Source organism: Python bivittatus, unplaced genomic scaffold (genome assembly GCF_059951505.1).
Source record: "Python bivittatus isolate LINGU-HERP-01145 unplaced genomic scaffold, Pbiv_v1 ctg000850_np1212, whole genome shotgun sequence".
NCBI classification, from domain to species: Eukaryota; Metazoa; Chordata; class Lepidosauria; order Squamata; family Pythonidae; genus Python; species Python bivittatus.
The window spans coordinates 3,561,740-3,577,803 of NW_028277112.1; the positions used below are offsets into that span (position 1 = coordinate 3,561,740).

General features: G+C 41.0%; 1 protein-coding gene across 2 annotated transcripts in view; it reads right to left on the bottom strand.

Moving 5' to 3' along the window:
* SCAMP1 (secretory carrier membrane protein 1) overlaps window positions 1-15,671 on the bottom strand; it is a 39,224-nt gene extending 23,553 nt beyond the window's left edge. The window contains exons 1-2 of one of the 2 annotated variants that reach the window (XM_088130128.1): window positions 15,475-15,671; window positions 382-459 (exon numbers count right to left, since the gene is read on the bottom strand). In XM_088130128.1, the coding sequence (XP_087986254.1) occupies window positions 382-459; window positions 15,475-15,531 (135 nt within the window). In that variant the 5' untranslated portion in view covers window positions 15,532-15,671. The remainder of the gene's footprint in view (window positions 1-381; window positions 460-15,474) is intronic. The other variant, XM_007434174.4, reaches the window with a different exon arrangement.
* Window positions 15,672-16,064: the final 393 nt, after the last annotated feature.

A 16,064-nucleotide genomic window follows, 5' to 3' on the forward strand; every position in this document is an offset into this window, starting at 1 on the left:
CATGGAAAGATCACCACTTTTCCAATCATTAATCTCCCATTCATTAACAAAGACTAAGCAGGAGGCGGCTTCTTACCCACTTGAATATTCACCTTTGTTTCATTTCTCATGCTATTAGTCTAGAATTTTGTTATCTTTCTTAACCAATGGCTCTAGAATGTTTCAGCTCTGATCTTACTAGAGCTGCTATCAAAATGGAATGACTGACTTCACCTTCAAAATGCACTTTTTTTACACTTTGGTTCTAAAATAGCCTGCTTCAAACATTATCCATTAAAATACAGATAGGATTTGATCAGTGAAAATATAATAAATTCAAAGTAATACATAAAGGGTTCGCAGATTTAAAATGTCCACTGAAAGAAAGATAAGAATGCTTACTGTTCTAGAATCTGAGAAAGGGTTGTACTCATCTAATCCTGGTGGAACATTTCTTGTCACTTGTGTAACGGAAGGATCCTAAAGACAGAGAAGAAAAAAAGAGAAAAGTTATAGAAACATGTATAAACTAGCACTGGTCCCAGGATATGAACCAAAGTAAATAATATTATTTAAAATCATAGTTTACTGAGGTTTGTGATAACCACTTAAAATAAATTAATTCCTTCTAGAACTCACTGCAAAATCAAATTCTCTATATTAAACTACACTAGTAAGAAATGACCCTGCTACCACTATTTTTTCCAAAGGGTTAACACATACTTACAGTAAGCAGAACAATTCACCTAAAGAAAAAGTTGTTTCTAGTTAAATACTGATATCCAATTCCCTTTATGCTTAATCAGAATCATGTCCTGTCAGGTTCCAACACCTTGAAAATACATATTGTTCAAGATAGTTATTCTCTAACAATGGAAGTAATGACAGAATGCAGTGTGGAATAGATGAATTAATTTAATCAAAGTTCAGTGCTCTCACTTGTGGCTTGTTATCACACTTTAGTACAAGTGAATTATATTATCAACAGCAGAATGTTATCAACATTACTTTATGAATTATCACTGATTTTGCATCCATCTTGTTAAATTATCATTAAATGCCCATTTTTCTTGTAATTCACTTCCTTTGATTTCACTGTTACATCTAAGGATTGGTGTTTGCATGTGCATAAATCATCTCAGGAGACATCTCATGGATCTGATAACATGGACAGCAATCCACAAAACTATGTCCAAACAAACAAGGCAAAATACTATTTTTTCTAACCCACAAACATAGCACCACTCTAAAAATTCTTTAGGATTCTTTGCAGACTTCAGTTAATTTTTGATGCAAGCATATATACAACTGATTAAGCCAATATCATTGTACTGCTTACTAAAAACTATATTTTCTAGTATCCTTTAAATAAAAACAGCATAACAGAAAAAAGGCTAGACAACTTTGCAGTGTTTTCACTTTTAGGTCTGACTTCATTTAGTATAGAACAGAAAAATGCATTTGTATTCTTACTTTTCCTATATTTTAAACCAATTCATTTCATCCAGAGCACGTTTTAAACCTAGTTTAATTTCTATGAAACAGACCCATCCATGGCACAGATGATTTGTGAGAAATCCTGCTGTTCCTGCATACATAACTGAATTCTCAATTTTCAGCTGAATACTTCACTAAGAAACCAAAATATAAAATTCATAGTCAATCATTCTTGGAAGCTATGAATAAGCACTTTTATCCTACCAAAATATGCCAGGCTCTTGTGTGACAAAATAACCACCACTGCTTTGTGCCAAATATGAAATACAGGAGATAATACAGAATTGAACTGTCATCCATTACCTGTCAAATTCCAAGACAGCAGAGTCAGTAATGTTAGAATTCTACAACATAACATGGGAGAAATCACATATAAAAAGGAGGAAGTAAAGCATCTCTTCCAAAGCCAAATTTCACTGGAGAATGGGGCCAGAATAAATTACCCTCAGAGGTAGAGTTCTGAGTTCAATTCTCTCACTTTTAGCCCACAGACTGAAATTAAATTTAGTCTCCCTGTCTACAGGAATTCTGCGTTGGTATACTATTATCTGTCTGCCATTGATCTCTAGATGGCAATACATACATGCAGCCCCCTCCTTGAGAAGTATTTGTTACAGTATTTGAAGATAAAATAGAACTCTCTATGTCCACTACATATACATGCAAAAGGCTCATCTACAATAGCATGTTAACTTACATTATGACATCCAGTTCTCTTCAGCAGTACACAGTGCACCCCAATCCATACTCTAGGCAATATTTCTCTTTAATTTCTGTTTTTTCCCAAACTAATTTTACAACATTCTCTTGAACTGATTGCAGTTTCTCTACATAACCAATTTATATGCTTTGGCAGGGAAAGCTGCCTTCAAATTGTGCTCTAGATCCAGTGACTTACATCCCTGCAGTTTTCTTGGTATAGCACAGAAGTGATATGTCATGCCTTCTTCCAGATTATTTTTATGACTGCCCAGTCTAGCTTGTAGTCCTATCTCCTGAGTGATCCCCCATTCAAGTACTAAATAGGGCAAATATTCAGGTTAGGTCCTTATACAGGAACATCATAAATGCTACACAGAAGTATTGGCCAAGCTAGGGTACAAAGATACTGACATGAGTGAGGGGACCAGACAAATTGCAGTAACATACTGCTTATCCCAACTTCACCCATAATTAACCTAATCCACAAGTGGTGGCTGTGCTAACATGCCTACTGACTTAGGACTTTGTGATTTATAAGGAAACCACACACAAAAAAATGTACAGGAGTGATCTATACAACCTCATTCCAAGGATTAGCTAGCTAGCTAGGATTCTCTATTACAGCTTCCATGAATCATGCAAAATGGTTCCTAGATATGTCAACTGTATATTCTACGAACTTAATGAAAAGCCCTAACAGGAAGGGTTTTGACATTGATTACAGTCACAATTAACGTATTGTAGTCTTCAGTGTTATTTTTAGAGAACAAAAACAAAAGATTTTCTTAAGCTGGCTTGATTACTGGATGGCAGCCAGAATGCTGAAGATGCATTTCAACACTGAACCAAACCAATTGTGAATTACCATTCCGAAATTAACATATAGCAAAAAAGTAGTATCTGCAAATAATATAAGAAACAGGTCCTAATTTTATTCAACAATAATGTCCCACCATAATTTAAAATGTATGAGATGTGTAAATTGTACATCCACTTGATAATATGACAGTGGGAGAAAGCCCCAGTTTTATTTCTGTGTATTGGTCAGCTACTCTCAATCCTCTAGACTGGGAAGTCAAAAAACATCTATCTATCAACCTACACCAAACCAGCATGGTAGTTTATGGTCTATAGTTGTCAGGCCTAGCCCAAGAAACTCCAAGAGACAATGCAAATTCAGTTCAGCTTTATTAGCTACAACCTCTAGCAAGAATCTTCCCAGACTGAAACTTCAGCTCCCAAGCCATCCAGTCACAACAGTGTGAATTCCTCAGGGAGGTGCCAGTCTCATCCTCTTGTATCTCCCACGCTTCTCTGGTGAGCTAAGAAAATGTTTATATCTCTGAGCCTGGCCTTCATAATTCCATTCCATCACAATAGTCTTCAATTAAGAGTCCTTCATCCTGCAGTGGATTGACTTGGGCTAACAACAACAACAACCACCTTTGCTGTTAATAGTACAAAGAGTTAAGTACCAGTTTATTATTATTTATTAGATGTATTAACACTGTCCCTTCCAAAAGATTCTGGCTGGCTTACAACATATCAAATATACAAGTAAAACAGTTAAGAACATAACAACAAAATATAAAAGCCCTGACAACAGAACAACCATAACAGTCAAAAACACTATAAGGGTCCACAAACATATCAACCCCAGGCTTGAGAACATACTTTTGGGTGCATGAAGACATGATACTATTTATACTATTTTTATTGTATTTTAACTAATATTTATTTATTGTTCTTATAAAACCACCCAGAATCACTTCCTTGTAAGATGGGTGTCTAAATTTGAAATATAAATAAATAAAATAAAAAATGATCCTTCCCTTCATAGCTTTAACAAGACAGGGATGAGCCAGAAATAAAGAGGTGCAATTAGCACTGCTATTTTCTCTGCAGGCTGCTGCAAGTGGCAATTGTTTTTTCTCCCTCTCAACCTAAGAGCTAAAAGGATTTTTTTAAAGAAAATCATTGTTTTTATTAGATTTTAAATGTTAATAATATATTTTGATTGGCACTTTATCAGTTTAACATTTAAAATTTCTGTATTTTCATGTTCCTGTTCTTCCTTTTAACACACTGTGCAGGCACAATCTGATAGTCTTGCTCCATTTGCCTAAATACAGCAGTGCAACTGAATAATCTCTCCCTCTCCGCCTTTCATGAAAACAGACAGAAGAAAATACAGAAGCAAATTCAAATGGATTTGAACAGGGGGCAAATGCAGTGGAATAACATCTTGCTTTTCCTCCACTCACACATCACTTTTAGGTGTTATATAGGGACCTAAGATTAGATACTCCACCTCTCCCACACCTGACCCAGCAGAACACCATAGACTGTGGCTATTCTTTCAGGGTTATAAGCAAACTAAGCCATAGTTCCCAATTCTGATCCAAAGGTCCATCTAGATTTGTGGAAACTTTGTTTGTAAGTAATGGAAAAAGACAAGTTTCTGTGAAAAAGTAAATCAAGGAGAAAATCATAGAAGTCTTGTAAAGACAAGAGCTACTTCAAGCTAATACAGTGGTACCTCGGTTCACGAACTTAATTCGTTCCATGATTCTGGTCACAAACCGAATTGGTCGCGAACCGAATCAAATTTCCCCATAAGGTTCAATGTAAATAAGGAATTAAGATTGCAGGGAGAATCATCAATAACCTCAGATATGCAGATGATACCACCCTAATGGCAGAAAGTGAATAAGAACTAAAGGGCCTCTTGATGAGGGTGAAGGAGGAGAGTGCGAAAGCTGGCTTGAAACTCAACATTAAAAAAACTAAGATCATGGCATCTGGACCCATCAATTCCTGGCAACTAGAAGGGGTAGAAATGGAAGCAGTAACAGACTTCATTTATTTGGGCTCCAAGATCACCGCAGACGGAGACTGCAGCCATGAAATTAAAAGACGCTTGCTCCTTGGGAGGAAAGCTATGGCAAACCTAGATAGCATATTAAAAAGCAGAGATGTCACCTTGCGGACAAAGATCCGCATAGTCAAAGCTATGGTTTTTCCAGTAGTAATGTATGGCTGTGAGAGCTGGACCATAAAGAAGGCTGAGCGCCGAAGAATTGATGCCTTTGAACTGTGGTGCTGGAGAAGACTCTTAAGAGTCCCCTGGACTGCTAGGAGGTCAAACCAGTCAATCTTAAAGGAAATCAACCCTGATTGTTCATTGGAAGGACTGATAATGAAGCTCAAGCTCAGATACTTTGGCCACCTAATGCGAAGAGAGGAGTCTTTGGAAAAGACCCTGATGCTGGGAAAGATTGAAGGCAAAAGGAGAAGAGGACGGCAGAGGATGAGATGGTTAGATAGCATCACTGAAGCAATGAGCATGAAACTGAGCAAACTCAGGGAGGCAGTGAAGGACAGGAAGGCCTGGCGCAATATGGTTCATGGGGTCACGAAGAGTCGGACACGACTTAACGACTGAACAACAACAAAATAAGGTTAATCCGTTCTGACCCCTATGAATGTGGTCGCCAACTGATTTTGGTCGCCAACCGAATCAAATTTTCCCATAAGGTTCAATGTAAATAGGTTAATCCATTCTGAACCATATGTATTTTTTTTTAAACCACAAAAATATGAAACAAAGTACAGTACAGTACAGTATGAAGAGAGAGAACACTAACCTTGCTTGAGGCGACTTCTGGCATGGAGGACAGGAAGGCGGGTGGGGAGGCGGTTACTGTTTGGAGGGAGAGTCCCCCTTCAAAAGGACATCAGGGAGATCTCCTTCAGGGGTGTCCTCTCTTGTCTCTTAGCTGCAGGCCCACTTTTGGCAAAAAATCTGTCTAACGTCACTTGTTTTTTCCTGCGCTGCATAACCCTCCGGAAATGAGAGACCACGTTATCATTCATCAGATTCAACACTCTGTTCGTTACAGTTATGCTGGGGTGGTGCTTCTCAAAGAAATCCTGGCACTCATTCCATTTTTCCATAATGGATTTTATCACATCACTGCTAACCTTCTCCCTGTCTTCCTCTTCCTCAGTGGAATGCTCCTCAACAAGCGCTTTCTGCTGCTCACTCTGGAGTTCAGCAAGTTCTTCCGTGGTCAGCTCCTCCTTATGGTCCTCAACAAGCTCCTCTATGTCTGGACCATCAACATCCAGACCCATACTCTTGCACATGGACACAATCTCCTCCACTACCTCTGCACCAGATCCTTCAAAGTCACGTTCAGTGACACATTTTGGCCACAGTTTCCTCCAGGCTGAGTTTAAGGTCCAGTACGTGACATCTTCCCAGGCTTTGTCAATGAGGTTGATGCAGTGGAGGACATTGAAATGTTTCTTCCAGAATTCTTTCAGAGTCAAGGACATCTCTTCAGTGACATTAAAATACCTGGTGAAGAGGGCCTTTGTGTACAGCTTCTTGAAGTTGCAAATCACTTGCTGGTCCATGGGCTGCAGAAGAGGTGTCGTGTTGGGGGGGGAGGAACTTGACCTTTATGAAGTCATACTCAGCGTCCATATCATCCACCAAGGCTGGAGGGTGTGCCGGGGCATTGTCCATCAGAAGAAGGCACCTTTGAGGCAGTTGGTTGTCAGAAAGATATTTTTTAACGGTGGGTGCAAACACCTCGTGCAGCCATTCCATGAACAATTGCCTTGTGACCCAAGCTTTCACATTGGCCCTCCACATGACAGGCAGTCTGGCCTTGTTCACATTGTGTTCCTTGAATGCATGAGGGGTCTGGGAATGGTACACCAGTAGTGGTTTAATCTTCAGCTCGCCGCTTGCGTTCGCACACAGCAAAAGGGTCAATCTGTCCTTCATGGGCTTGTGCCCTGGCAGTGCCTTTTCCTCCTGCGTGATATAGGTTCTGTTCAGCATCTTCTTCCAGAAGAGCCCTGTTTCATCGCAGTTGAACAGTTGTTGAGTGACGTTTCCTTCCGCCTTCATGAATTCCGTGAATTCTTTCTTGTAGGCTTCTGCAGTGGCCTTGTCAGAACTGGAAGCCTCACCATGTCTTGTCACACTGTGGATGCCACTTCTCTTGCGGAATTTATCAAACCAGCCTCTACTGGCTTTAAATTCTTCACTTGTTGCGCTTGTAGAGGGATTTTTTTGCAGTAAATCACTGTGCTATTTCCTGGCTTTTTCACAGATCATAGCTTCACTAACACTATCACCTGCCAGCTGTTTCTCATTCAACCACACTAACAAAAGTTTTTCCACCTCTTCCAGCACTTATGTCCTCTGCTTGGTTAACACTGTTACTCCTTTTGCCACATCAGCTCCTTTGATGGCATCTTTATTCTTCAAAATAGTTGAGATTGTCGACTTCGCCATCTTGTATTCCGAGGCCAGATCAGTCACACGAATACCACGCTCATGCTTTTCTACAATTTCCTTCTTCAATTCAATGGTTATTTTCTTCAAAACCTTATTCTTACCATTCTTGCTCTGCACTTTCTTTTTACCATCATGCTTGCTCTGCACTTTCTTTGGAGCCATGCTAAAAAGCACACCAAAAAGCTTCACAGCCAGTGTCTGTCTGCGACCGCGATCTCACCTACAGGAAGCCACGAACATGTGTCAGAGCAGGGAAGATGGCCGCGGGTCATGTTCATCACCCGATGCGGAGTTCGCAAACGGAAGCAAAATTTTGCAAACGCTGCTGTTCGTGAACCGAATTGTTCATGAACAGAAGCGTTCGTGAACCGAGGTACAGTGGTACCTCAGGATACGAACTTAATCCGTTCCGTGACTCTGGGCGTATCCCGAGTTGGTCGTAACCCGAAGGAAATTTCCCCATAGGGTTCAATGTAAATCCGGTTAATCTGTTCCGCCCTCCGAATTTGGTCGCACCCCGAGGCAAATTTCCCCATAGGGTTCAATGTAAATCCGGTTAATCCGTTCCGCCCTCCGCCTGAATTTGGTCGCAACCCGAGGCAATTTCCCATAAGGTTCAATGTAATTACCGTTAATCCGTTCTGGCGTCCACGGACCACGCGTCGGGCGGGAAAGCGGCCGGGCGCGGCATGGTGCGGCGCGAAAACGGCCGGGTGCGGCGCAGCACGGTGCGGCGCGAAAACGGCCTGGTGCAAAAACGGCCTGGCGCGGTGCGGCACGAAAACGGCCCAGCGTGGCGCGGTGCGAAAACAGCCCGGCGCGACGCGAAAACGACCGCGGACCACGCAGCAGGGCCAGAAAAACAGCCGCGGACCACGTGGCACGGGCGGAAAAATGGCCGCGGACCACGTGTCATGGGCAGAAAATGGCCGCGGACCACGTGGCACGGGCGGAAAATGGCCATGGACCACGTGTCACGGTGGAAAATGGCCGCCGATCCGGTTCGTACCCCGAGGCGGAGTTCGCAAACCGAGGTAAATTTTTGGGGCCAGAGCTGGTCGTAACCCGAAAAATTCGCAAGCAGAGGCGTTCGTATCCCGAGGTATCACTGTATTACTGTATAGTAATGCTATTCAAGTTATAAATGCTTCTCATGTTCTCTAATAGAGAAACAAAGTAAAGCAACAACTATGTTCATTGCATTTGACTGGCACCACCTTTCTCATTGTGTACAATCAATAAGACACATTATTCCAAAAACGTATTTATTCATATTCTAGAAACAGCATGTAACTATCCTCTATTGCCTATCCAGGGAAGATAAGAGCATAACTAACATTCAGAAGAGGGGATCAATATCCAGTTAACAGAATAGTACCTATTCCTCTATCTATTTTAGGATACAAAGCAGAAAGAAGTAATTCTATTCTTACAGAATAGTCAGAAGCACAAAAATGTTTCTTTTCTGGTCAGCTGCATGCAATGTTAACTCATCCCAGGCAAGTAGTTGTCTACAAATCTGAAATGCCTAAGACACAATAAATTTTCATTTGCAGCCATTTACTAGTAAATTAACTCAGAGCAGAAGGTTTTAAAATGAAAATACCACTAAGTGAATGACTTTTTTTAAAATTAGTTACCACTACCATTTAAACTGCAATTTCAGCACAAACATTAAAACAAAAATAGCACTACCCAGGGAAATCAAAGTTGGAAGACATATTAAAGATTGGTAATATATGAAAACTATGCTGGCAATTAATACACCTATAATGCAAACAATCAACAAATGTTGTCTAGTAGCAGTACTGGTTTAATGGGTGAATACAGTTTGGTTCAAGATCCATCAAATACTATAGCTGTTGTAGCTACAGTAAATTCATAGGACTATGAATTGCCTTGAAGTATATTCCAAAATGTTTGTAGGAACTCTGTTACAAACCAATCATATGAATCATGTCTGCTACAATTTTTGAGAATACATATTAAAAGAAAAACATGAATATCATATCTTAGTATACACAACCATAATAAGGCACAAAGATAACAAAATTACAAATGTGCCATGACATCATCACACAAATAATAAAATTATGTGTGAGCATTATGATGACTAATGCAACTGAATACAGGTAGTCCTCACTTAACGACCATTTGTTTAACGATGGTCCAGAGTTATGACAGCCTTGGGAAAAGTGCTTTACAACCCCCACAGTCATGTGATCACAATTTATGATCTTTTCACGATGGTCGTTAAGTGAATCACATGATCGCTAAGTGAATTCTGGCAAAACCATCCATTGGGGAAGCTGGATTCACTTAACGGCCACATGATTTGCTTAACGACCAAGGTGATTCGCTTAATGGCCATCGTAAAAAGGTCATAAAATCAGCTCCAATTTGCTTAATGACCAAATTGCTTAGCGACCTAAATTCTGGTCCCTATTGTGGTTGGATAGCGAGGACTACCTGTAAGTTGGGTCATTTCTGTGATGATAGTTAGATGGCCTCCCTATAGCCCTCAAGAAGCACAGGATATGGGTTTAGGGGAACCAACGGAAGATATGAAATGGCAAATGCTTTGGAAATGAGGTGCTTTTTATCAGCTTCTATAGAAGAATTGCAATGGAATATAGTACATTCCATAGTGCAAATATTTCACAATAATTAAACAAAATGCTGAAGCAGCTATCAACAGAAATTAAGTATTATTTGTAAGGCCATTACATAACATATTTGGGAAAAATACTTCTGGCTGCATCTGTATGATATTTTTAACAGGGAAATTTTAACCATAAAAAAGTTTTTCAGCATTTGATGCTACCTCCCCAAAGGAGCACAACACTTATCAAAGTAAATCTAACTACAAGAATTTGGATCATTTCCAAACTCTTCAGATACTCACAGAGTGCCTTGCTGTATGGCACAATTTGTAGTTTTAATGCAACTCTACATGGATGCTTTATCATGGAAACCAGGATATTTTGTGCCTCTTCCATCCTCTGGCCTGCACCTAGAAAATTTTGTCCCCTTCTCAGTGTGTTACCCATTCTGTGAGACTCTTGGGGCTAGAAGGCTTCCCTACCTGACTGAATCCATATTCTGCATTAACAGGACGCATTATGTCCAGGTTCCTTGTCTTCCTCCTTTTCCTTTAGGAGCAGGGAGAACTATGTCATGATACCTACTATAAATTCTCTCTTCCTTGAAAGAAGAGGTTTTACAACTCTGCCATGACAGCCAGCCAGCAAGACATCCTGAAGTATTTCAAATGGCCCATATCCTTCTCTGTGACTTTTTGTAGTATTGTAGTATTGAGAATATCAAGGCTTAGGTTTCTTCTTACCACACTCGTTGCCATGCCAAACCTCTCACTGACAAATCAGCTAGAGTAATATATTCCTTGACCACTATACAGAGCCCACGGGACACAGTTTCTTTGAACATTTATTGCTGACCTACCATGTATCCAGGGCCTGGATACTATTCTGATAGTACCTGCCATTATTTTTAAGGTGTCTCATTTCATTCCACCATGGCCTCCCCGCTGCTCCTGAGACAGGTCATCTATTTGTTCAGCAAGTTTTCTAGAACCTTTCTTACATTTTCCAGAGGCATACAATTCACAGTGCAATTGTTGATGGCTCTATTTCAATTATTGGATGTTAAACTCCACCTATCCTACATCCATCTTCTGCAGTTGGATGGAGAAAGTAAGAGGACATATGCTACCTTAGAGTATCATCTTCATTCCTACATAAACTACCAGCAAGGCAACTAATCTTTTACCTATAGCTAAATTTGCTTTCAAAATGCCTCTATTCAGATGTCACTGTTTCAGATTACTTCCATGCCTGCTGGCAAATGTGTCCCAGTTCTCCCCTATTTGAGAGGCCTCCAATTTTCTCCAGAATTGCAAATTGCTCAGGATCTCTTCAAAAAACAGCTAGATGATGCCAAAGCCTCCTACTAGTCCTCTGTTGCCATGACCTTGAAGGTCTCCTTATCACATCTAGCTTTCAAATTTGATTTGATTCTACATGATTTCTCTCCTCCCCTCAGCTAAGAAGCTGGATGCCAAGTTTAATAGAGCATTTTAGGGTACTTGCATAGATAGATAAATCCCAACACAACCTCCATCCACACTGAAATTCTCCATTATTCCCCACCCCAGTCATTGTGCACTCTCCTTGTATACTACCTCATCCCCAATCTTGGGGGTGGGAGAGAAGAATTTAGGTGGAACATATGTTACACTTCTGTCTCAGAAGAGACACAATGGAACATCTGATTCACTGGAAAGGATATCCAGGAAGGGAAAACATTCAGTACTGAGAAAACTTACAAATTAAAAAATGGAGATGGAAATTCTTCCCCTTTTTGCTTTCTGGTGTTAGGAAGGGCAGGGGGAAAGCAACTCTGGAAACCACTCCAATTTCCACCGAAGAAATGGAAATCCCCTCCCCATCCCCAAGCAGGAGGAGGGAGGGGCAGAGTTAAGGAAGTCATGTTGTCCAATCTTACCAACAAACAGATGGTAATAGAGGGAGAAGCACAATGCTTTCCAATTTCCTACACACAGAGGGTGGGAGGGGAAGATGCTCCTGGCACCACCACATCTGAAGGAGGAGGGGAAAGAGAAAATAGAGACGAGGTGACATAAGGGCTAAAGTTGACAAATTAGGAAGGAAAGAGGCTCAGTCTAGTTAAGAATTTGGGCTCATGATATAATCCGAGATTTCTATCTTGTACAAGTGTGTTTAAAATTCCCATAGAACACTTTACATTGATCCTAATGTCACTGCTGCAGGCTTCCAAGCAAATTCCCTAGAGGACAGAAACTTATGTAACCAAGTCAGTTTTAACCTCTGAAAACTCAAAAACTCTCAAGATATTATGACCTTTCAGAAAAGCACATGGCACCTTAAAGACCAAACATTTATTATAGAATAAGGCTTCAGGAATTACAAGTCACTGCATTAGACGTACTGAGAGAAATACCTGCATCTACGAGGGAGGAGAGGAAACAAGATAAGGAGAGGTCAGAGAGAAATGAAATATAGTATGTGGAGATAGTGATAATTATCTATACATGGTGGCCATTCACAAAACAAGAGCTGGGTGTGACACAGGTATTCTTACATTGGGTGAAGCCATACTTCAAGTATTTAAGATCTAGCCCATCAAAAACTCAGACTGGTTTAATAGTTGCTCTTTTCCCTCAGGCAACACTGGTAGTTAAGCTTAAAGATCTGAGTGGAGAGAATCAACAAAGAATTTTCACAAGTCTTAAGCAACTTCAGTAATTTTTGGAGAGAAACCCATGAGGTTGAGTTTGGATAACTTTGACTAAAGTTGATGGTGATTCAGGTAGTTCCCAGTTTAAGAATGAATTCTGTTCCCAAGGTGTGTCCTTAAGTCGAATTTGAATATAAGCCGGAACAGTTTTATTGTATAATACTGTATAAGTAGTATTGTGTAATTAACTCGAACCACTGTGTATTTAACTCGAATCATTGTGTATTTAACTTGAATTTTGCTACAGTAGGCTCCATTCTTAACTATGGGTCATCCTTAAACTGGGCTTTTTAACCCCAGGACTAGATGTACACAGTACACCCACCATGAAATGAAAGCAGAACTTTACAAGTCTACTGTCTGTCCTGAATTCTGAAAGTATAAATAGGTTAAAAATTCAAGAGCCACATGCTATGTTTCAGACAGATTATACAGTTCTAATTATCTAAATATGAAAATATACTTGCAGAAATTACTGGGGGAAATATATTCTGAAGTTAATATTTAATAAACTTAAAACTAGAAATACTAACTCATTCCATGAAAGCAATTTGCTCACTACTATTCTGAAGTTCTCTAGGTTACTCTAGGTTTTTTCCCCAATCTTGACCAAGCTTAAGCATTACATTTTTAATAACTACTGTACGTATGTTTAGGTAACTAAATAATAATTTAGAGCAAGGCAGCTATTAATCAGAAATTCTCTTCATGAAGTATTAATTAGTGGTATCTAGAAATTATTGTCTTTTCTTTGGAGGCTTTATTCCTACCACTTTTCAGGCCCTTTTGACAATTTTGAAAGGAAGAGAAACATAAAAGAAGCCAGGCTGGATTAAATTAAATGCTTATCTAATCTAGCATTTTCCTCACATTGCCTATCTATATGTCTAAAGGAAGTCCACAAATAAGAACACCACAGTACTGTAATAGCACCTTCCTGCTAATAAATGGATTAAGAGGTACAGTAGATTGCTTATGATAATGAGCATTGGGCTATCAGATCTGGACTACAGAACTCTGGGTGATGACTCCTACTCCAGCCCTAACTAGAAATAATATTTAGGGTCATTATTTAGTCAATAATTTGTCCAATATTCTAAAAAGTCTATCATTACATTCACAGCAATAAATTCTTCAGTTTAAGTACACAGCAAAGTTCCTTTTAGCTGTCCTGAGCCACACATAATCTTATACACTTCTCTCTTATTATTTGGTCTTATTACTTGGTTACTTGGTCAAGTATCGCTTTCTTCAAACTAAAAAAACCCAAGTGAAACTTCTCAAGTGGCTTTAGTCTCTTGACTGCCCTTTCTTGCACTTTTCCTGCTTTACAATATTTTTTTTGAGGTATGGTCTCAGAATTATACATGATATTTCAAGTGTGGTCACACCACAGATTTCTAAGCATTACAATATTAGCAGTTTTAGTTTGGGCTTCTTAATAACCCCCCCTCCACATGTAAGTTTTTTACAGTGGATCAACTTCATGTTAAGCTATCTTTCACAATTTCAAGAATCTTCTTCTGGCCAGTTGCCATCAGTTCAACTTCCTTCATCACATACGCGCTCAACACTTACTTACATTTAACTACAACAGACACCATTTCATTTTGGAAATCAGTCTTTCTTGCTTACTCGCTTGCTTTCTCTTTCCTTTCTTTCAGACTATACATTTATAAAAATGGGAGACCAAATTATTATTTCATTGTTCCTGCTTCCCAGTTATCTTTGGGAGAGTCCATGGGGTACCCTATTTCCATTTTTGTTATATGAGAAGTTCAGAAACAGGCACCCTATTATTTCATTTAAGCCTGCAAGTTGGTACAGATGCATATATGTACTTATTTTACAATTCTTGTATATCACCTTAGTAATAGTTTGCACATCAACCATATGTCCCCTCCCTGCAAATTTGATCCATCTTATATGATGAAATGTTCAACTATTCAATAATCCTCCAGTTAACCTTATAAAGTGATTACCTCAATATAATCTTTTTACCCTTCCCTGCCACTTCAGCTGCCTTTGCTTTTTAAGGAATTCAATCTCTCAGGCACATTTGGCCACTCCCCTAAATCCACCGGCTCCAAGTAATTTATAAGCCATTTAAAAAGTACCAGTCGCCAGCTCACTCTTTCTTCCTACAATTGACTTTTCCCAGACGAGAGATGGGAGGAAGACGACGTTGCACGCGAGGCCCGGAACCTGACAACAGAGGGCAGCACCCTTCTGGAAGACGCAAACCACTGGAGCCTGTGGCATCCAAGCCCACCACCCATCTGCCCACCTGGCCACCCCTCCCCTGCAAACCCTCGCGAGGGGGGACACCACTAATTCAACCCGACAGGAGCCGCCTCCTCAAAGGAAGGCAGGGAGCAGCAGGTCCCCGAACGGGGCTTCCATGGGAGGCCAAAGATCCAGCCCGGCGAGTTCCCTGCACCCCGTAAAGAGCGGTAGAAGAGGGCGGGGCGGGGCAGGACAGGACAGGACAGGACAGGACAAGCCGCCGCCGCTGCAGGGAGAGTTTGCAAGTATGTCCGCAAGCCCTGAAAGGGAACAGCGAACAGCCGCTCGGCCGACCCCCCCCCCCCTTCGCGCAACTCAGCGCGCCACAGCCGGCTGCTCCGCCGAGACACCGCGGCTCGTCCCCCTTGCCTGTGTCTCCCTCCCTCCTTCCTTACCTTGAAAGGGTTGTTAAGGTCCGGGTCCGCGAAAGGGTTGCTGTCGAAGTCCGACATAGCGGCGGTCAGGCAGGCGCTGCGATGCGCGAATGGCGGCCGCCAGCGACTTTAGTCGAGCGCCCTAAAGGCTGCCCCGTCCCCGCCAATGCCAGCAGAGGTAGATCCGGCACGAATCCCCACCCCTCCGAAATCCAGAGGAGCCCGATAGGATAGCCAGGCCTCCAAAATGGCCGCCCCCGGAAGTGACGCGGCGAGCAGGGACGCGAGGGGGCGGGGAACCGGGAGAAGAATAAAGCGAGGTGGAAGGGAGGTCGCGGAGGGGGGCGTGTTTCGTGCCCGTGTCCTCCCCTTCTGTCCCGCACGTTCAGCAGGATTAGGGCCAAATTCTAGGCAATCCACTTTGGCTCTTCCCTACGCCCATTTAGGGGATTTAGCAGCTTCAAATTCTCTCGGTTTTCTTTATGAACTTTTGCAGGCTTCAGCCCGTTCCCGGTCCCTTTCTGATCATATGTGTGAAACGTTATTTTTAAAGGTTGAACTTTTCTTGAGCCGTTTGCATTAAGGCTCTTGCATTTATTTAATAATAAAAG